Source organism: Podarcis melisellensis, assembly GCF_964234715.1.
Source record: "Podarcis melisellensis genome assembly, chromosome: 2".
NCBI lineage: Eukaryota > Metazoa > Chordata > Lepidosauria > Squamata > Lacertidae > Podarcis > Podarcis melisellensis.
Window position 1 is genome coordinate 47,201,199 of NC_138529.1, and position 22,306 is coordinate 47,223,504.

Below are 22,306 nucleotides of genomic sequence, written 5' to 3' on the forward strand. Positions count from 1 at the left end.
CAGCAGAGCTATATGAATGAACATAGTTCTTCCTGGTATTAAGTAAAGAGGAACCATATAATTGTATCTGTGATACAGAGGTGCTGGGTTCAAGACACACTCCTCTAGCCCTAGATGTTGGCTATGGAAAAGCACAAATCAAATATTTGAAGATATCCTTTTCCTTGGCCAACCTGTTTATGAAAGTAGAAAGAAATACCTAGCCCCAGCTAATGAAGCATGTTGAGGGCACACTTGTTCCAAGGCCCTAATATTGATTTCTGAAACTGATCTTAAATGCCCAGTGCCAAGGAGCTCAGTTAAAACACTAGTTACAGCTGTGAAAGTGATCTGGTCATATAAAAGCTAGTTTCCATATATAGCATGTTCCACTGGTGGGGACTAACATGTAGGCCAGACAGTTTTTATTCTACAGTGAAAGAAGCAATACCTGAAAAAATGTGCTAGAATAACGAACTGTAGCTGCACCCTGTTCAACATGTTCTAAAGTAAACAATGACATAAATCAGGTTCTGGGGTTGGTTTCTTTCTGAAAACCATGTAGAGGGGAAATTGGCTAAAAGAAGTTTAAGCAGTGATGGCTTGTTATGAAGTTCTTGCAACACCAGCAATTTTGAAAGTAACCTTCCACAAACCCTACAACATATTTTAAATCAGTGCACATTGGGCAGGTTATAAAAACATTTTCTTACTTCCCCCCTTTTCTTTTTAAATTCAGGTTCTCTTTGTAGCTGGTGCCAATGTGCTGGCATGGAGGTTCTTCTCTGCCCCCATAGAGCAGTAACTAATTCCAAATGGCTCTGCTTTACCAAGATGGAGGGTAGGTGGTGATGGAGCAAATTCAAGGCAAGGCACTGACTGAACAGGAGTTGCCATTCTGCTCACATCTTTAAAAAGTCCTTTCCCTTTAAGCAAGAGGCACCAAAAAGAAAGGACAGAACTGGCAAAGCAGGAAATAAATTGATTCTTTTACAGCACTAAACCATGATTTAGTGCTATGTGAACAAGCCATAGTGAGCCTTGCATTCACAACCTACCTACCTACTGCTGCATGGTTGGGAATCCCTGAATCTCAGCTTGTCCTTGCACCTGAAGCAGGGATCAGTAACTTTGATCAGTTTCACAAGCCACCTTCAAACCATGCATTATGAAGCTGGCTTGTTTAAACCAATCATAATTAGTGTAAACTACAATCCCCAGTTGAGATGCAATAACAAGCTGAGACTCAGAGAAACTTACAATTATATTAGGGTTGTCATATTTCAAAAAGTGAAAATCTGGACACAAACTGGGAAAGCTGTTGAGCTGCTTTTCTTTTCTTTTCTTCAAAATAATAAAGTTTTTGGCGACCCTAAATTATATACACATTACTTTTTATATTTCAGTAAAGAATATTTTTTTAAAAAATTGAAAGTAAACACTGTTAAAGTCCTACTCTTGGCTGTGTGGGAGTTTGGGTGGGTGGCAAGGGATAGCAAGACTTGCTGCAGCTTGTTCACAAAGAAGGAAGCCCTGATGTAGCACTGGATCCAAACATGGCCAATGTGTGCTATTTTCCTCATCCCCCACTCTGGTCTCTAAACTTTAAAATGGGTAAATAATTTTCTAGAAAATCTTCCGCATACTTAATTTCTTTATTGTAAAATATCTTATCATCAGTGATATACACTTAGGGTCTTGGCTTAACTTCTTGGGATATCTGCTTTGTGTGCAGATTTTCCTTCTCTCTTACTGTGGCACAATTGTAGTCTGGATTGGCTTGATATTGTGCCGTGGGTGATACTGCTGGGTGGCAGGGGACCTGCATGCACATTCAATAAATGTACACCTTAAATGAACAGAGTATTGCCTGCGCCTTCTGCCTCATGACACACAAAGATCCCGTCACTGGTGGGATGGCATGGCACAGGCAGGATCTCCCCAGTTTTTGAAGCCATAGAATAATAGAATTGTAGAGGTGTGTCCTATCAGCAGAGTCACAACAATACACATTTTTCTTAATAGAACCCAAGATCTACTTCTCAGAAAACATGACCATTTGCATAATAGGAAGCACAAGGAGCTGGAAATTTTCCCTTCTGGACCCCCCTCCTTTGTGGGTGGGGGTGGGAATCTAATTCACTTAGAAGCTCCTCCTACCTTCCCCTGCCTTTTGACATTCTTCAGCTGTAGCTTTTTCTCCCTCGGCCCAATCTTTTCCTATCGAGCTTGATGCTAATCCCCATTCTGCTATACTCCTTAAACTAATAAAAGATTAGAGTGACATTTCAGAAAGGGCATCACATTAAGCAGCAGCTTTCACCATCTCAACAGATCACACAGTGCAAAACACAGCCAGCGAGCAGGCCATTAATCTTATGGTAATGAGGTGTCATTCTGAATGGAAACCTCCTCCTTGATCAATATGAAGGGCACGGGAATAATGAGGACACTGATGCTTCACGCCACGGGTAACTTTGCCGGGAAGGAGAGGATCCATGAAATGCTGAGATATCAGAAGCAGCCCCTTGTCACTACAGCATTCTGCTATCAACAATAGGGAGCAGGCACCCGCTCTGATCTGCCACCTCATGTGTTGTCTGCAACTAATGAGCCTTCCCCTATGTTCTAATTAGTGGCATAAAACTGCTGTAACAACTCTGCTTTTGCTATAACATGGAATTAATTAGGATTAGCTACAGAATAAAGAGTCTGTTTTCATGGCTATCCCACCAGACTATAATCACTGGTGAAAGTAACCAACAAAACCCCTTCCGATGGGTAGACAGGCTAGCTCAGACCTAATGATTAGCCTTTCTGTTCCAGTACAGAGCTAGCTGAGGCCAATGCACTGCCTAATTAGTCGATACACCGCCAGCAAAGAAGGAAGCCTACTGAGCTTGCTTCCACTCTGTTGCATACAACACAGTCCCCTAAAAAGAGCAGACGGCACCAAACTGAGCTAATTACCCATCCTGTCTTGTTTCCGGAGTGTTAAAAAATTCACACAAAGAACTGAAGCCTCTGTAAGCAGTTTCCTGTTCCTCTGTACATCAAATTGGTCTTTTTTATGTTTACTATGCAGGGTGATAGGATTTCTTTAAAACAGAAAGATACCATATTTGGAGCATCTGGGGCACTAGAAACTCTCAGAATTAGAGAAAGGAGGTGATGTGCTGAGAACAAACAATGTGTGAAGAATAGACATGAATCATTAAACACTCATACACACCCAGGAGCCCTAACTGGGTTTAATTCTACCATGCACATTACACATGCGTATCACCCACACTTTCCACGCTTATTGTGTGAAATATTTTTGCACTTGTGACAAACACAATGGCTGTGCAATGGAAGGATGTGCTCTTGGTATTTGATGACCATATATGTGCAGCCAGAAAAGCATTCCCCCCCCTCTGCCCTTCCCAGGTCAGACTGGCTAAATTTCCCCTGCTTTCAATCCATACATGGTTTGCTCTCCTTGTGCAAGGCATCTATTGCTGTTTTGTCTGTAAGCTTCTTTATGCACTGTATGTGTTCTCTGTGACAGTAGCAACAGCTGAACTGTGGCAATGCTGCGTGCTTTATTCATTAACAATTACCTCTGGGTAATTGGCTTTAACTCACATGAAGGGACTGGTCTAGGTGGTTCATGGCTGAAACTTCATAATTTCTTCCAGTTTCAAAATGCCTTCTGGCCCAGTTGTGATTCAACTGAAGGCAATCCGGTTGTGACCTATTCTATATGTGTGGTGTCAGAATGAGGATTAGAATAGATTACTTGGATAGATAAAAACTTATAGCAGGAAGTCCATACAGTAATGAAGTGTGGGTCTGTAAATATACTGGTTTTATTTGGGTGTTGTTGGTTTTTTTTTTTTAATTCCCAACAGCATCTTTTCTTATAGCCTGATAAGGAAAATGTGAAATTGTAAGCAGAGAGAGAGAATGCAATTTTACTTTTAAAAGGAAATCTTCACTTTCTAATTCTGTAGCCAGTGTACTTACCTGTATATAGTTGTGGGTGGAGCACTCAGCGTGTCATAGATAAGTCTCACGTGACCTTGATACAACTCTAAAGCCAGGGGATCGTTGTCTCCTTTGTATAATAAGATGCCGTTGTCTTTATCTGTTGCTACCTTTAAATGTCAAAGTAAAAGTGATTAACGGCAATATATATATATGAAAAGCAAAGGCATAATATTTATGTATTGTCACAACAACTATTACTTCATGTATAGTTAGTAAATACCAAAACATTTATCTCAAAGCCATTGCACTGTGCTCTTTGGTAAAGAAAATGGTTACTTTTTTTACAGTGTGATGGCACTGGTTGTAGCCTGCACCATTAAAAGGAAAGGTGGCAAGCAGACCAGCCAACACAACAATCCTTTATCTTCTTGCTACTGCCACCCAGTGCATATCTTGATTTTTCTCTGGCTGCTTCCACTGAACAGCCTGTTAGCCTTTCAGATTTTATCGGGCCTAACCTACTCCCTCCTCTGCAGAGAGTGATAAAGCAATTAGGCATGGCATAAATAACAGGTCCTCAGACTAATTCCGCCCCCTCCTCCCACAAATTACTATATGCTTTTACTTAAGGTTTTAGGAACCTTTAGTAAGGCAAGAAAGTTATCCATAAATAGAGATAAATGCATTCTATACCTATTCTAGATTTCCCCCTAACCAAGTCAATATTCAGCAATTTTGGCATCCCTCTGTTCAACTTCCGGGTCTCTTTGTGGTCTCTTCCACATTCCTCCTGTTGCAGTGCCCAACTATGCTCTTATACTTTCCAGTGTTTCAGTTCCCTCCCTCTCTTACAGCTTTGTCAACTCCAACTCTTCAAATCTCTGATCCCACAGCTTTCTAACTACCCTATTTCCATTGCCTTTACAAACTTTTACCAATCAGAAGGAGAGTAGCTTTCTGGTAAAGTTTATATTTCCCCTTAATTGTCTGCTTCCTAGCCTGAACCTTAGGCCCTTGTATGCAAAATATCCTGATCAAAACATCCCCTATGAGCAACTTCTCGAACAAAACATCCATTTGTGCTTTTAACTTTACTGTGAACTTTTGCCCCCCTGTGCTGGAGAGCCTTTGAAGTAAAAAACCATTTTACAACCCAAGTTTTACAACCGAAACCTAAACTCAAAATGATTGAAAATCCACTTTCCTTCACATGTACCATTTTAAGTGTGGCATCTCTAGATATTTCAGTAAGCATCTCTGTGTGCAGTGGGCATTAGGAATCAGATCACAGTTACTGTGCTTATTCTATAAAAGGAGCTTTGCTAGGAGAAATGTTCACTGAAAGTTAATAAACGGGATACATACAGTTTCTGTACCACCAGAAATACAACCAGGTAAAATGTACACTAAGAATTACTCATGTCAAACATCCCTCAGGTCAGTTTTGAAGAGGGAAGCTTGTGAACATATGAAACTTTAAATGTACATCGCAGCCAAGTACTAAATTTATTAAATTTCTATACCGTCCATCCAAGGATCACAAAGACATAATACAGTAAACAAAAGCAATACCCCTCCCCCCAGTTAGGAAATTCTGAGTTTACTTGTTTATATAATTTATAGTTAATTCTTTCTGCTTAAGAAGTACTCATAATGGCATACATCTTCTCTCTCTCTCTTTTTTTTACTTTTTAATTAACTTTTTACCCAAATTCTCACATAGCTCAAGGTGCTTGAGAAATAAAATGACAGAATGTAATACAACAAACTTATAAAAATATTATTCAACTGCTGACTGCTTATGAAAACAGCAGCCATGAACTGAAGGCTTTAAAATAAGTAAACCACTTACAATGACTTCAGAAAATGGTGCAGTGCCCTCCCAGGACAGGCAAGTCAAGTGGTAGGCTACACCACGCCAAGTCTCCTGTCTGAATCCTTCAGTAGTAACAGCTGATATACAATGGACCATTTCAGAATTAAGACTAAACCACCGTCCATGCATTCAGCAGTTGTGTAAAGCGGTTGTATGCACATACTGATGAATGCTTGTTGAATGCTTGTGTGAGTGGGGGAGGAATTCCAAATGTCATATTTAGCAGGGATTTGGCAAGATCTCCTCTCATGTGGAGAAGCTCTATGAGTCTTCTAGTATGTTGCCCATGCATACAGATAACAGAGAGGTGTTTCTACTGAAAACACTTTCACTGCAGGTAGCAGTGGCAGTAGGCATGACTAGCTTCTGCAGCCTCCCCCCTGCATTATTTCAACTTTCCCTGTATTGTGATTAGTTTAGTTCCACACAAGTTTTCAAGCATTTAGCCACTGCGCCCAAAGTTTTATCTATACAAGTCTTCTCCCAACCTTCTTATGTAGCTACATGCTTAAAAAAAAGGCCTTTGAGGTTCTCAGAAACAAGTATTATTTCCAATTATTTCTGCAGTAAATGTGCCAGAGTGATTTTTAAATTGCAAGACAAATGGCAATATTTGAAACTGAAATATTCACTTAAAAAAAATAAATCAAAGTATTTGCTCAGACTGGTAAGTTGAAAGTGACTTTTTATTTATTTCAGTTCTTTTTATTTGGAAGCACCCCTTAATCCTGTTTTAAGAGATGCTTCATTAAAGCTAATTTTTTACTTGTGTGGCATTAGCTACCAGATGGAGAAGCAATATTTTAACTGCAAAATAAGCTTTGAGAACACCATCTGTGAGAGATCCATGTAGTAAACAAGTTTGGCTTTTATATTATCATTCAAAATCTACTTTTGCCATAAACCTGTTTTCAACATGAAGCCCAAGATGTGGCCTATATGACTGAATGTGCCTCAGCTCCTAGATCATGGCACATTTTGCTTTTTTATGCAAGCAAAACCAGAGAGAATGAAGAGGGGTTGAACAATGTCAAAAAAAATAATAAACAAAATTGTTTCTTCATTCCCCCCCCCCCATCATATTGAGTGAGGAATGAAATTACGTCTCTCTCCCAGTACAAGATGCTTAAACTGCATCAGGAGCATGCGAAAGCAGGCAGATTAATTTAATCAGCTTTTAAAGTCATCAGGTGTTCCTTCCAAAGATGGTTTAAGTGGGTATTGCTTATCACAGTAAGACTGTTTTCGCTGGTAGTGAATGTAATGTGTGTGCTGGCCTTTGTATAAGTTCTTTGCCACATTATATGGGAACAGAACTGGGTTGACTTACTTGAAGGGAGATGTTTGCTTGAGGGCGGATTTTGGCTTGTGGAAGTTCAACGTAGGAATCCTTTCCAACAAAATTGACGGTAATTAGTTTCTCACACTTCTGGCCAGCAAAACCAGCCAGGCAACGACAGACGGGTTCCTGGTGCACGACAATGCACTGCGCTCCGTTTTGGCATTCATAGTAGTCACAAGGGCTTGTCTGGAGCAGAACCATCGGCGGAGGATTTTCACAGAAAAGCCCACTTAAAAAATAAGAAAGTAAGAATGTTATTCTAAACCCACCAGAAGTTTAAAGATATGAAGTTCAAGTCTAAATGTGCTGTTGTCAACTCCTGCTGCTCTAGAGTGTACAGAAGTGACAAATACTGGGCCAAAACCAAAGAAACATTTCCAGCTCTTGTGTTGGTTTTTTAGGTAATCCTGTGAGTACAAAATGGACTATATATATGAGTATATATGTTCACGAGAGCACTTTATAAAACCATATGAGCAGGAAACATTACATATCAATTACCGGTACTTCAATCCTACACCCTGAGTGGAAAATCACCAGTGGTACATGGCCAATGGGGGTGGGGTGGAAATCAGGTTATAAAACACTCATTTAAATTCATATTTAAATCAAAATGTGTGACTGAATTATTTGACTGCTAAATATGCAGAAAGATATTCATGTGACATTTGGAAAGGAAAACACCACCAACCTTTCAAAACTATACCATTCACTTCATTAAGTTTTTTTAAATGAAACAATATATCAGGCACTTGTAAAACTGCAGCAAGGTGGTTTTGAAAGCAAGGCACACCGTAGTCTCTTATAAGAGGTTTGAAAATAAATATTTGTAATCATGTTCTTTGCAATTACCAGCCTTCCGTTTCTAATGAAGTTTCAACTTGTTTTTAATTTGTTATTCCTGTGTGTGTCCATTCTGTCCACATTTTGACTAAAATAGAAACCGGCTGGAATTCAAGTCTTTTCAGTGACATCTGCTCCTCTTTTCAGGAGTGGTTTTACTAATATGAAAATTGTATTCTCTCTTAGGTCACACTTACAGCTAGTGTCTAGTTTTATTGAGCCACAGTCATGCTGCTTACAAGGTAGCTATGTGGGGCTGCTTCCTATCACTAGCAGTGAAACAGACATGTAGTGATGTTCATGGTTGGTCCTAAATGAAAGTGAGGCACATCTAAGAAAACTGTTATGTGAGAAATAGTTTTCAGATGTCAGCCACAACGTAAGACTGGGTCAGAATGTGAAGAAGTGGTTCTAGATTACTTTTGAGCAATATTTGCATTGTTTTGTCTTTCCCTGTAGTGCCTCCAAATATTCTCATTTGTTTGAATCCCCCCACCCAATACAATTTGCTTTCCCTTGTGGGATAGAGCCAATGACAAGACACTTCACTGAAAAATCACCAGGGGGAAGACGTGCGAAGAGCTACTGTGACCTTCCAACAACAGACTACTTCATTGTCTGACTCTGATCAGAATGCTGATACTGCATGCCCATGAAGCCAGCTGTGCTCATCCATAGTTCTCAAATGCTGCCAGACTGGCACATTAGGCAGGCACAAAGGTGTCAAGGAGCTGTATCATTGACCCCTGACAATGAACTGTATGAGCATCTTCCTGGAAAAAAAACTGAGAAGCAAATGAGGTTGCCTGGACAGGAGGATCATGCCTCCTCAAGTCTGGACAGGCTGCATGTGCTGCTCTTAACAGGGAAGCTACTCTGAGGACCCCCTTCTGCCATCATCATCACCATCATCATCATTAGCAGCAGCAGCAGCAGCTTTTCCTGTGGAGATCCTAGCAGATTCCTTCTACAGGCAAAGCAGGAGCTGAAATGCTGAGCCAGGGGGTGTTCCAGGTGTTGCAGGAGGAAACCAACACCTGATAGGTGATTTCCGGACCTCCTCCTGGGCCTGCACTCCTGGTGGGGGCCAGTTTCAGCAACCCTTAGGCAAAGTGGCTAAGCTGAGACAGAGAGGAAGATTTATTTCTTTATTTTTCTGCTGGTTGTCCCAAAGTTCTTCTTTTATAACAACTTTCCAAAACCAACCAAACTATTTGCATAACACAATGAGCGTATCATTAACATGAAAGTCACACCATAGCACACAGAAAATGTAAAGCAGACTATGGTGCATGCCCTCTTTCCAAAGACATTCTATAGGCTTTCCAATTAAGAGGTTTATTCTGTCATTGTTGCAGAAAAGCCCCTTTGATGGCTTTGGAGCAAAAGCAAGAAGCTACAAGCAAATGTATGATATTAATAAAAACCACACAGTTTAAGACTGAAAATGTGTGTGAAGATAATACCACAACTTCTCTGAACTAAGCAAAGGAGAGCAAAAAACAAAAACAAAAAGCCCACGACAAATCTATGCATGTTTCTCAGAACTAAGACCACACTATTTAATGGAGCTGACTCCCAGATAGCATGCATAGGGCTGCAGCTTTGCTTAATATAAATGAATAATTAAGAATTCTTCTTTTTTTTAAAAAAAAAGACATTGAATGGAACAATACATCCTAAAATATTCAGACAATATCCAGACAAAGGTAGCAACAGAGACTGTGCACTATTTTCCGCACTGAATGTGCAGGCTTTTTCAAATAGCATTAGCTTGAAGGGCTGGAATCCCTCAATGGCTTCAATGGAAGATTTCCTCACAATACAAATAGCATCTTCAGAGGAAGGATATTCCTCAGCACCAAAGCAGGAGAGGAAAGGGTTACATTCCCCCTCTGTGCATGAGGCAACCCTGGTGATCTATCTTCCAGGTAATGTTATGCATTTCAGGGGGACAGAGGACCGCACATTAAATCCAAAAACTGCATTTAATCTCACAACTTGTCTGGCCCCGTGTCTCTTGTTTTTTTGAAAGTTGAGTCAGAGAAGGAAAGATAGATGGAACTGTGTCTAATGTACCTTCTCATCTAGCAACTTCTTATTGTGAAAAATGACAGTTGACTCTCCTCGGCTTAAAGTGATGTGAAGGAGGAGCTGGGCTTTTAAAACTTACATGCAAAGATATTGCTTTCTTGTTGCTTAAGTCACATTCTAGTATATATGAATCAGTAGCAAGCACAGGTTTTGCCAATCTTTCTTGACTGCAGCTCTATAAACTATGAAATAGCTTATTAGTGTGAGCGCTTCTGAAGTAAATAATCTGGCCACTTTCTCCCAGATATTGACTCTGTGTTATTTTTCCCCTTAACTTTTGTATGAACTCTCTTTAGAATTCATGAACCCCTGGTAAGTAGAGTCTGACTTATTAAACCTTCCCTTTAGTAGTCCACCTATTTTTCTGATAGATGTCACTATAGAGGGGAAACATACAACTGCTGAGCTTTGTATAATGCATGTTGTTTTATTTCTTTGTTACATAGCTATTTCAGAAGTTCTCCCGCTGTGACATTTTGCAGCAAGGAGTTTCTGCAGAAATCCTTTCAGTAAGCAGGGATCATACCAAACTGTACAACCTAAGTCTGCAACCACAGGCACTTCATTCAGGTTGGAACCAGATGTCAGGTTCACAAAAGTGCTCTGAAAAAGAATTGTGACATTGGCAACAGCTGCAACAGCCTCAAAGCCCGTCTACAAGGGTGGTGAGACTGCAGTTTCACAGCATCTTCATGTTGGTATGATGCCACTAAGTCTTCAGCAAACTGCAGTCTGTTAGATTTTTTTTTTTAAAAAAAGCACTTTGTTTGGGCTACTCCATCAAAATTTAGGCCACAGTCCTAAGCACACTTACTTGGGAGTGGGCCACGTTGAAATTAGCAAAATCAAAAATATACTCATGCCGACTGACATCCAACAGTGTTTCCTAGGGGAACAGACTTAATAAATTCATAGATATATTTCGTATGTAGGTTTACAAATAACATGTATAATGAGGTCAGGATGAATTTTTGTGGCGTGTAAAAAATAAGCAGAAAAGGTGGCTTAAAACATTACATCACCTTTCTGTATCATGATGATGATGATTTATTAAGTTTATATATCATACAAAGATCACAGGGTGGTTTAAAACAAAAAACCAGAGAGTACACAAGATAATAACAAAAATAAATAAATAACACACCCCAACACATGAAACTAGGTCAAACTTGCCCAGGCTTGCACCCCAGGGAGGTCACTTCAGTGCTGCTAACCTATCAGTTTGACTTCACCCCTGGAGGTGCAATCCATTGTCTCTCGAGACAGGTGGATGCCAACAACATCATCATTCTGGGCTGGGAGTGCCTGTATGCTCCTCATGCCATGTTATGTCCACACCAGTGGGTGCTACAAAGCTGCAAATCACATAGACTGTTATTTGAAGAAGTAATTGAGTCAAAATATAATCAATAAGGGTTTATGTACGATTGCCCACTGCTACCCATGAAATGTCAAAACGATTGGATTGAATGTATACGGTATATTGGAAGTTTTATGGAGGGAAATATGGTGAAAGGGTTGGAAAGGGTTCCCCCTTTATTTATTTTTTAAATTAGGGTCACAGGGGTATACTGCTAACATACTCCATTTAAACTTTTTTTTTTTTTGCTTAAAAAATAGATTGGAAGTGTTGAACTGAGGTTGTGTGGGTTATGTAGGTGCACCAGCAAATATGCCAAGTGTATTCCAACAGTGTATCCTCACAGCTCCAACTTCACCACTACTCTACCATCCCCTATTCTGATAAGTGGCACTTCCCACTGCATTGTAGTTACACTTTCATTAAACTAGTATTTCACAAACATTAAATAAAACCCCCAAAACCCCACTTTAGATGGGAAAGTGTTTAGTTTGTTTAAACTTGCTTAAACAAATTTAACAGGGCAAAAAATGGTGCTCACCACAAAGGCTATAGCAAATGTGTGTTGCGCTGTGATACATCCCCCTGCCTGATATGCCACTGCCCATGTCAAAATTGAATCTCTTAATACTGATACTTATCCTTCTAAAAAAAAAAGTGAAACTGTCTGTTTCAAATAGATGAGGACATTAGTGTGTGTGAATCATGAATGGTGATTTCACACAAAATGCCTAGCTGGAAGTAGCCTGGTACACCCATGACAAGATCATTCAGTGTTTTAGCTAAATTGGCTGCAGTTTATTACATGCATCCTAATTTCCATTCCCATAGGCCACCATAAGCAATCCTTCTTTTTCATTGGCACTTAAGACTTTCAAATAACTACACAGCTAATGCCCAAGGCATGTACCAATGCTCTCTTTTGTAAATGAATTGAAATTGATTTTACATGCACGCACATCAGAGAACTCAACTTTGTGGCGCTCACAGTGTTTGCCATTGCTGTCTTTAAAATAATAAAAAGGGATTCCAAATCCCCAGCAGAGCAGCCTGCCAGGAAAATACAGAAGGCAAAGTTCGTGTAAAGAATAATAAGTAGAAGTATTTTGTTACCAGAATTTTAAACTTCATTTTAAACTCCCATGCCTAAAGTGTAAAGAGTTCACTACAGAAGAGTTCGGTCTCCATTGCTCTAAATGTAAGATACAGCTCCAAAGAACGATAAATTGGTTTGTCATTATGAGAACAAGCCCTTTGGGCTGGCATTCTCCTCCACTGCTCCTTTTTCCTCCTCCAGTATGGCCATGAGGAGATGGAAAGATTTCACTTCTGATTTCAGTTAACCACAGTTTAGCATTACATCTGTGCCCTAAACTGTGATTAATCTTATGATTTGTTGAAACAAGATAATTTCATAAAATGAAAGAGGAAGTGAAAGCTTCCAAATGCCTTCTGACAGTCATGCCAATGGAACATGCTGCTGTCCCTTTCAGCAATAAACTATACACGAGTGCTACCCTCCCATCTCACTTTCTCTCAGGAGAAACTGTTGTGAAGTTGTGTCACCTCCCCTTTCACAACAGGGGCGCTGTCCTTGGCTGGTGTGATGAATTTGCTTCTCCCTTCCCACTGCTGGCCCATGAGTCCACCATGGTGGCCATTGGCTCCAGGGCCTGGGCTGAGCTTTTGTGGGAGGGGACTCCACCTCCAATTTGCTGCCCTGGGCAGTTGCCTGGTTTACCCTTTCGTAAATACATCTTTGCAATGATCATTTCATTGTATTTTTTGTTTGGCAAGGTGAGGAACACCACAGGTGATCTAGGAGTGACAGAAAGGGATAAAAATGGAAAATGGACAACTGCAAATCTTATTATATAAGGCAAAAGCATGAGCACCTAGGACAGCATAAAATACTCAAGCTATTAAAAGTATGGTTTTATTATAATGTATCTATGTTCTATATAAATTCCATATGCATCCTTATTGTAAAAACATCAAATGATGACTTTTTTTACTGCTTTTGTTCGTGATGTTTTTAGAGAGTGCCACACTTCCTTTCTATTTGACTAACTTATTTATATTTTTGGAAAATTCTGGTTTTGACTGCAAGTGGCTTTGAATCTTTACCAGAAAGGCAGGATATAAATTCTGAAAACAAACATAAAAAACATTTATTGTGGTGAAGTCTCTAGACTTTCACAGGCACTGTGCTCCCACTACATTGGTTCCTAAAAACTATGTCCCCCAACCCATCTTTTTTTGGTGGCATGTTACTTTTAAGCATGGTATGTTTCGAGCAACATACTTTAAAATAATGTGCCACCAACAAACAGACACTTTTAGGAACATAGGCGATTTAGGAACTTAGACAAATCTATCCATTAGCCTTTTTCTGTACAACCAGCATAAAGTCAAAGATTTAAGGAGAGAATAGAACAGGAAGGGTGAACAAAGAAATTCATTTCCTTATCTTATCTTTTGTAAGCACTGAGCTTTTGAAAGCATGGCCTTACATCACTTTAAGAATCAATACCTGCTCTTCAGAATGCTAAAAGCAGAGTAATGCAACAGAAGTACATGGTAAGAACAAAAGGAAAGAAGCAATGAAATCGGGAAAACAGTAAATTGCTATAGGTTCAATGACCAGAAAAAAGGTTCACAAATGCTCCTGCATTTCTATTTTATCATAGCTCTTTTTTTGCTGTGAATGTGCTCTCAAATACAGAAAATATTTGACTGGAAGGAAGCAATATCTAACCCTCCAGGCAATGATTACTGAACTCATTTGGTGAAGTGTCCTTATCTTTGACATACAGTGAAATTTTCAGAAGAGTGGCCTATTGACAGCTGACAAAACTAAACTTGGAAATTGTCAAGACAGAGCTACAGAAATCCTGTACACCAAATGCTAAGCACTTTTATGACAATCAGAACCTGAACACTTAGTGTGATGATGGTAGGAATTCTATGTAACATAAAGCGTAACTTGAACATTCCCAATCAGCCTCTGGGCGTGTTGTTGCCTTACATTTCTTGTGAATGTAGTTTAATGGTGGGGCAACAGAATGTGCTTCCTTCACAACTTTCTACTTAATACACAGTGGTCTTTGATGGGGATAGAAATGTTGGGGACAAGCCTTCTGCACATGCCTTTTTGTACATTCAAAATGAACGGCTAAACTGGGCTGTACACTGCACGATTAGCAGGCCCTTAACCTGCTACTCCTTTGGACAGTTTTTAAAATTAACATTGAGGGGGATTTTACAAAAAAACAAAGCACCAAACAAATGTTTAAATCAGACAGGCATGCAAGATGCTGGGATAGGAGGGTAGAGAACCTCCCTGAAGTAAAGATGCAGGGTGAATTATTGATAAAGCTGCATTTCCATGGGGTGTATTCAACCAAGTCACTTGGAGCAGATCCTTTGAAATTAATGTCATGACTAACTTAGGTCTATTAATTTCAATGGGTCTACTCTGAGTAAAACTCAGTTAACGACAAGTCTATGAATTTTATTATTCTACGTTGCTTTGATACTCTTTTGAAGAAAAGTACAACAGAGTGAAGAGGAAATCAAAGATAAGTTCATAGTTTAATAAACTAACCAGGGTATTTATATATAAAAAAATGTGTCTGCCCTACAAGGCCTCAGATAATGGGAATAAATTATTATTATGCTTATATGCAATGGAAGGTCGTACCAAATGGAAGTGATGACATACTAAAGACCCCATTCCAACAACATGTCGAACAAATCTCCTGATAGGATGGTATCTGCAGGAAGCTCTATCCTGCAGAACACAGTGATCAGCTGGGTATGTAGGGGGCAATGACTGGAAGTAACAGCGTGCATGCCTAAAATGGCTTTGTCATACAAGTGGACTACTAGATGTTGTGCAAATAGCTTCTGAACCATTTAAAATAGTTCCATGAGCCTGTACATTCCAATGTCAGAGTATTATCTGGAGGGAGCCCATGCCACTTTGCTTACCTGAATCCTTGAGGACAAATGCAGGTGTACCCATTGACAGCATCTACACACAATGCACCATGGCGGCATTTGTGTCCTGCACAGTCATCTTCATCAATTTCACAATGTTTTCCACTGTAGCCAGGCAAGCATTCACATCTGTAACAAGATCAATCAGTGAATCCATAAGCATAAATCAGTGTTCAATTATATCAACAAAAGTGTTTGTCATGTGAAGGTAAAAGTGCTATAGAAACCAAAGCATAAAGGCCACAGCATACCTCAATATATCTGATGAGAAATAAAGAGTGTTAGTATAGTATTTGTTTTTGCAGCCCATAATAGGAGGCTGGATGAGTACAAATATTGACTTGAATCCTGAGAAGTGCCAATGGAAGGGGGATATCAGAAAGATGACTGACACAACAACACCTGGCAGTCCTTAATCTCCCCAAAGCTGCTCCTGAAGGTCAAGGAACCTTCTGAAACTGGGTGGACTGTGTCACTGCAGGTTGACGGGGAATTGCATCACAGCCCACTATATCCATGAGGGTCCTCCATATCTCAGGGGAGGCTTTTCAGGGGCTGCAGAGGAGAAGGAGGCAGAAAGGTCAGCATCCTTTCTGCCGGTGCTATTCATATAAAAGTGACAGGAGTCCTATGTTGCATTGCATATATATAATTTAAAGTGTGATGGGGAATCTCTGGCCTGCAGGCAAAACATTGCCCGCTAGATGTTCAAACTTGAGCAGCATGGCTGATTTCACCAAACCACACCCAACTGCTCGACACCTGACATCATATGTGATGTTAGGTATGGGGCAGGTAGAGATGTGCATTGGCAATGGAAAACAAGTCTTTGGCTCTAAGACTCATCAGCGGATGGAAGGTAAATCTGAAACCTGTCAGATCAGGTGTGCAAGCAAGTTTTCCATGGGGAACTTGCAGACACACCCAATGCCTACAGAAAGCAAGATCTGGCTGTACTGTCCATCAGCTGACTTCAAAGTACCCAATCACAAGGCACCACTATGACACCAGGTGACTGACAGGTGGGCACTCCCACCTGCTCATCAAATTTTGCTCTCCTAATAAGGATCTGGCCTGTGGAACCAAAAAGATCCCCCAATTTCTATTTTAAATTGACAGTAACAATATAGTGTAAACATTCTTTGTTAAAGCCATTGTAACTAACTGAAGTTAAACCGTATTCTTTAATAAGTAACCATACATACTAACATCACTGTTTTATAGTAATAACCATTTAAAGTAAGTTCTTGATTATTTAAAGCAGGTCTCTCATATCATGAAAACATTTAGATAATCTTCATAATTCCCTCAAGGTAGTGTATAGTGAAGCATTGTATGTTATGGAAATGACAATCACTTAATAAGTCTGCATTTGAACCTGTAATTATAATGAAAAGAAGCAATAAATATTGTTTCTCAGATCTTAATATGAAGATAAAAGAAGATGTTGATGCCATCCCACCACCTTTAGATGGCAACTGATTTCTAGAAAGCGGACTGGAGGATCCAAAGTAACAGCAAACATAAGCTATTATATATTTATTACTGTTGTTAAGTTGCTTGTATTAAAGTTGTGTCAGCATTTCCATTATATACCCTATTTTCCGAGGTTTATTACTCAACCATAAAAAATGTGCTCTAGGCTGAAACTTGGCATTCAAGGTCTCAGGCCAGGGGGAGCAAATCTCTCTGGAAATCTAGGCAGTCTCTCAAAATCTTAGACACTATGCTTTGGACTGGCTTGAATGTATTTCAGCCTATAAACCACATTTCAAACCTCCCAGCTGGATGTTGCTGTACAGCTGGAAAATAATAAGCATATCATTCAAACCAGAACAAAAGAGAAACATCCATTACTTCCCCAGTTTAGCATATGTTACATATTTTGGAGATTGTACTTTCGTATACCTCTGAACTCTGGATGTCAACAGCTTATTTAATTCTAATGCTAGCCTCTTTACTTCTAGATTTCTTCCTGCACTGCAAAAAAGACTGGTGCAGAAAGCTGGAAAGAAAGGTGTATTAAGATTAAGAGGAAATATGTGGGATAACTTCATGTCACCTTACTATGTGGTTGTATTTAGTGGCCACAGGAAGTAAGGGCATAAAAGAGACAGAGACTAGACAATCTATAGATATGGAAACTGATTCATCTTATGTTTCATGGGTGTTTAAATAGTACCCAGGGGAAACAGATTTCTAGTCTTTCAATGTATCTGGATTACTAATTTCTAAATTTGTAGTTTGCATCTGTATGTTATATATTGATACACGAAGGTAGTTTTATACACTTCCATTCCTGTAGCCCAAAGCAAGTTAAGACCGTACATATTTCAGAGTCAGACTTGTTTTATATGCAGACACCGTAAGCATTTGAAGCTGTATGAATTGTGCTCACTTTCACAGGATAGGTTGTAATCAAGGTAGGGTGGTCCTGTTCCCTATTTGAAGGACCATTGGGTCAAAGTCTGGTTTAAAGATAAAGAACCACTTGAAGGAAGATCAAGGGCTTGAAGTTGCCTCTCAACAGTTAGAACCTGGACAGCAGCAGGCTGACAGATAACACAGGTCACACTTTCCCCTACTATGGTGAGATGTAATATAGTTCTGATTATCATAATTATTTCTAAATTTGCATCTATACATACAAATAATAAAAATCAGTATGTGCTAATTTTATGCAAATTGATGGCCTGGTCTGTTCTTCTTTTTGAATATGCCTTTTCTATGTTTAAGTAACCACTTAAACCAGAGACATGGTGTTTAAAGTGACCAGCAACAAAAGAATTTGGTCTTCTCCCTTTTGAATGTGCAAGGAAACACACTACTCCAGTTACAAGTTATTAATTGCTATTACAAAATATTAACTATTATTACAGAGCATAAGCACTTGCTTGATTTGATCAACAGGGAAGCATAAGGCTGGCTCAGATATTAGATCTTCTACTCCCCTCATTGCAGGTAAGTTGTTACTGGAAGATCTCTCATTTAGTTAATCACAGCTTATTTGTGGGACGGGGGGTGGTGCTATGGGTTAAACCACAGAGCCTCTTGGGCTTGCCGATCAGAAGGTCAGCAGTTCGAATCCCCACAACGGGGTGAGCTCCTTTTGCTCGGTCCCTACTCCTGCCAACCTAGCTGTTCGAAAGCATGTTAAAGTGCAAGTAGATATTTAGGTACCGCTCCGGCGGAAAGGTAAACAGCGTTTCCGTGCGCTGCTCTGGTTCGCCAGAAGCAGCTAAGTCATGCTGGCCACATGATCGGGAAGCTGTACGCCGGCTCCCTCGGCCAATAAAGCGAGATGAGCACCGCAACCCCAGAGTCGGTAACGACTGGACGTAATGGTCAGGGGTCCCTTTACCCTTTACTCAGAGTGAGACCAGTGGCAGACTTGGAGCTCTCAAATTTCAGTAGCACCCTGTGTGATGCCAACATTCAGTGCCCCTGCCTCTTACACTCTGTTCTACAGCACTGTTGTGGCACCCACTGCAGCACGGTGTTGGGTGTGGCCAAACCTTCTAACTATCCTAAAACCACCTCTGGTGAGAGGGGCAAGGGAGAGGCATAGAGGAATAGAAGAAGGAACATGATACTCAAAGACTAAATCAATCGCTCCCTTAGGTAGAATGCCAGCAGCCAGGTAACATTAGAACAGGTCCCAAAGCTCTGATTTAATTCCAAAAATTCTAAATTGGCACAGTTGGATCTATTTTACAACCAAGTAGCTGCAGAAGAACAGCAACTGGGAACGGCTTTTAATATAAATGAAATGTTTTAGCTTTCAAATCCTGGACCTTGAGAGCTGGCATCTTCCTTATTCCCTACACTTCTGAGGCATCTGACTAGAGGAGAAAATTACAGAAATTTTAGGTCAACCAAACCATATCTTCTACCGCCTCTATTGCTGTTTTATTTCCTGTAATTTCAATTTTTTAAACGTTATTGCAAGTCACCTTGGAATTTTTAAACTGGATGTGTGGCTTATAATTTTAAATAATGAAAGAATAAATAAAAACAAAATGAATACCTTGGGAACATGTGTTTAAAAATCAGGTAACCTATAGGTTTTCAACAGCATGCAATTCTCCCTCTGCATTTTCTGAACTCAGCAGCCTTTGTGAAGGTGCTACATGGAACTATTTGGTGGAACACTAAAACTTTCTGCTAAATCCTCCCTAAGGACCTGCCTTTTCAGCATGTCTGAGAGCACTTATCATTATTCACCATTTTCCTATGAATAGTGTATCTCTTTTCTCTTTCTTTTGGCTTACCTCACAATCTAATGATTTCATGCTCTTTTGACAAGTTTGTACACCACCAGCTCTCCATTATAATCTCCATCCACAGCCTATATACCTGATCCTGCACTCATTCACATCACATAAACACCTACAAAACATTAGAAATCCGGAACAATTGTCTGAAGGCACTATTTCAGAATTCTATTGCCGTTCAGAACAATAATTCTGTAATTAATCATCTCTGGAACAGAAAAAAAGCAAGTTGGAGATCCGGGACTATTCTTTCTCAAAAATGTAGCAAATATATAGCAAAACAGCTCAGCAATGCTTCAGGCCCACTGGCATGCAAACGGTATCCATCATAAGATGCTATGGGAGGAAATAGCAGCATTTAATCCTGTTGCTTTATTGATCCCTCTTGTCCTAATATAAAGTGATGTAATAATGAACGATGTGCAGGTCCCTATTCAAAGCTGCTATGGATCACTTTTATGATGTGTATTGGCTATCACAGTAATGATAGAACCACCACTTTTCTTGGAAGAGCTGTATTAAATCAGTGCTTTATTCTGTCAGGTAGTAATTCCAAGCTCTAGAATAATAAAGATTATTTATAACAATACTCTAATACGTACATTCTGGGCAATTGGAACAACAGGTTTATTTCTGTGAGAGATGCATTCAGTTAGTTAACTGTATATACTGCTCTGGACATTTTTGCGGAGAATGACATAGAAATTCTTAAAATAAAAATGAGCAAATTGCAATTAATTATGTAGAGGGGCCAATATATATATATATGCCCCCTTTCAATAATCACAGCCATGGAGGCCAAAATACTAAAAGTGATCCAAAATATGTTACTGCAGCAAAATACTTCAATTTATTGCTTTCACTTCCCCAGGTGCTGATTTCTCCCACCTTGTGTTACTGCATTTGTTTTATTACTGCTGAGTAAGTATTCCCCTCCCCCAAGTAACTACTAATTACAGTAGAAACAAATTACCAGATTTCCTTTATCTCCATAAATGGTGACATCATGCTTTGCAGGGATAATTGAAATGGTACCATTTAACTTACCATTCTTTCTTCACTTTGAAGAGGATTATAGTTCAAGATTCTCTGTTAAGTGCTACTGTGGAATTCCAAAGCTAGTTTTTGTGGACCTCGCTTTAGAGTCTTGTGCCTTTATTTTTGGAAATTTCCATCTCTCCAACTATATTTCAATCTATATTACCTTCGGCTTGCCGTTGATTCTATACCTGCTATGCGCCTGTTAATGCATCTTGTTCCAAAACTAAGAATACTGAATTTGCTATTTCCCCAGCCACCATGGTTCTCCAACAGCAGTGAGTACATGGCATGGTAGGTTATGCATGTTGCCCTCTAGTGCCCAAAGACAGGAAACACAGATCTTTGTCTGTTACTTGCTCTCCTCCTCCTCCTCTGGATCAATTTCCTGTCTTGACTCAGAGCAGGAATGTGTGCGCACTCCCAATTCTTCTACTCCTCCTCCTCAGGCTTGTATAGCTTGTCATAAAATGGACTGGTCAAAAGGAGGAGGGAAACAAGGAATGGACAAACATATGCGTTATTTGACTTCTGAAACAAGATGGTGGCATTACCCACCACACCATGTGTTTAACACCTCTGAGAAACAGCTTTCAGGTGAGAACAGTTCCATTTCCTAATGCTGTTCCTCAGATGCATTCGGTCCGGAGAAAACAAAAAAAGGTGCTCTGACACAGCTTGAAAGTGCTGACTGGGCATGGAAAATGTGGACAAAAGTTAAGGGTGACTAAGTCCAGAGACAGAGAGATTCGGTGGCTACATTGCTAAAAGGCAACATTGGAAGCACCAAGAGTGGTGAGATGAGAAGGACTGTAAAGGGGATTCCGTGTCAAATTAAAGTGTCCGATTGGAAAGAGCAGACTCCTCTTTTCACTTCATCCTCACATGTGGAATTCTATAGGCATTTCTCAAAAACAACACTCAAAGGAAATTTGTTAATTAGGATACATGCTCCCCCATGTAGTTTACAATGGCCCATTCTGAAACTATCAGTATGTGTTTGCTTACCTGTATTCTTTGTCAAAAGAAATACATTTGGAGTCATGTCTGCAAGGATTTAGCTCTGGGACACAGTGGTTGATCACCTCATCACATAGCTCCCCTGGGGTAGAAACAAATTAAAGAGGGCTTTAAAAACAACTCTGATGTGAGACATTGGTTGATTTTCTTGAACTATTGTGGAAAAATGGTTTAGGGACAAATGGCCATTGAAGAATAACAGATTAATGCAAAGGTCTGATGGTGTGCGGACTAAAGAAAAGTGAACCCACAAACTGTTGAACAAGCTGAATCTTGTGGCACAGATTAAGGGCTTATCCACACTTACTGTTCCTCTGTGCTTTCAAGGCGCAGTTCGCTCTCCAAAGCTCCGTGTCAGAGTGATCTTTTCTTCTTCTTCAATGCTTTCCTTGTGAAAACCCAATCTTTACCGCAGAATTGGAGCAAACAGCAATTTGGGGTTTCGGTGGATTGAGTTTTGCTTCAATGCAGCAGTAAAGAGTGGGTTTTTGTGGGGGAAATGCTGG

General features: G+C 39.8%; 1 protein-coding gene and 1 long non-coding RNA gene across 3 annotated transcripts in view; one reads left to right on the forward strand and one right to left on the reverse strand.

Moving 5' to 3' along the window:
* SLIT3 (slit guidance ligand 3) overlaps positions 1 to 22,306 on the reverse strand; it is a 396,000-nt gene that overhangs the window by 17,469 nt on the left and 356,225 nt on the right. For both annotated transcript variants that reach the window (XM_081899114.1, XM_081899113.1), the window contains exons 29-32: positions 21,789 to 21,882; positions 15,460 to 15,597; positions 7,158 to 7,398; positions 3,988 to 4,118 (exon numbers count right to left, since the gene is read on the reverse strand). In XM_081899114.1, coding sequence (XP_081755240.1) covers positions 3,988 to 4,118; positions 7,158 to 7,398; positions 15,460 to 15,597; positions 21,789 to 21,882 — 604 coding nt within the window. The remainder of the gene's footprint in view (positions 1 to 3,987; positions 4,119 to 7,157; positions 7,399 to 15,459; positions 15,598 to 21,788; positions 21,883 to 22,306) is intronic.
* LOC309363150 overlaps positions 1 to 22,306 on the forward strand; it is a 413,995-nt gene that overhangs the window by 4,682 nt on the left and 387,007 nt on the right. The gene's annotated exons all lie outside the window — the stretch shown is intronic.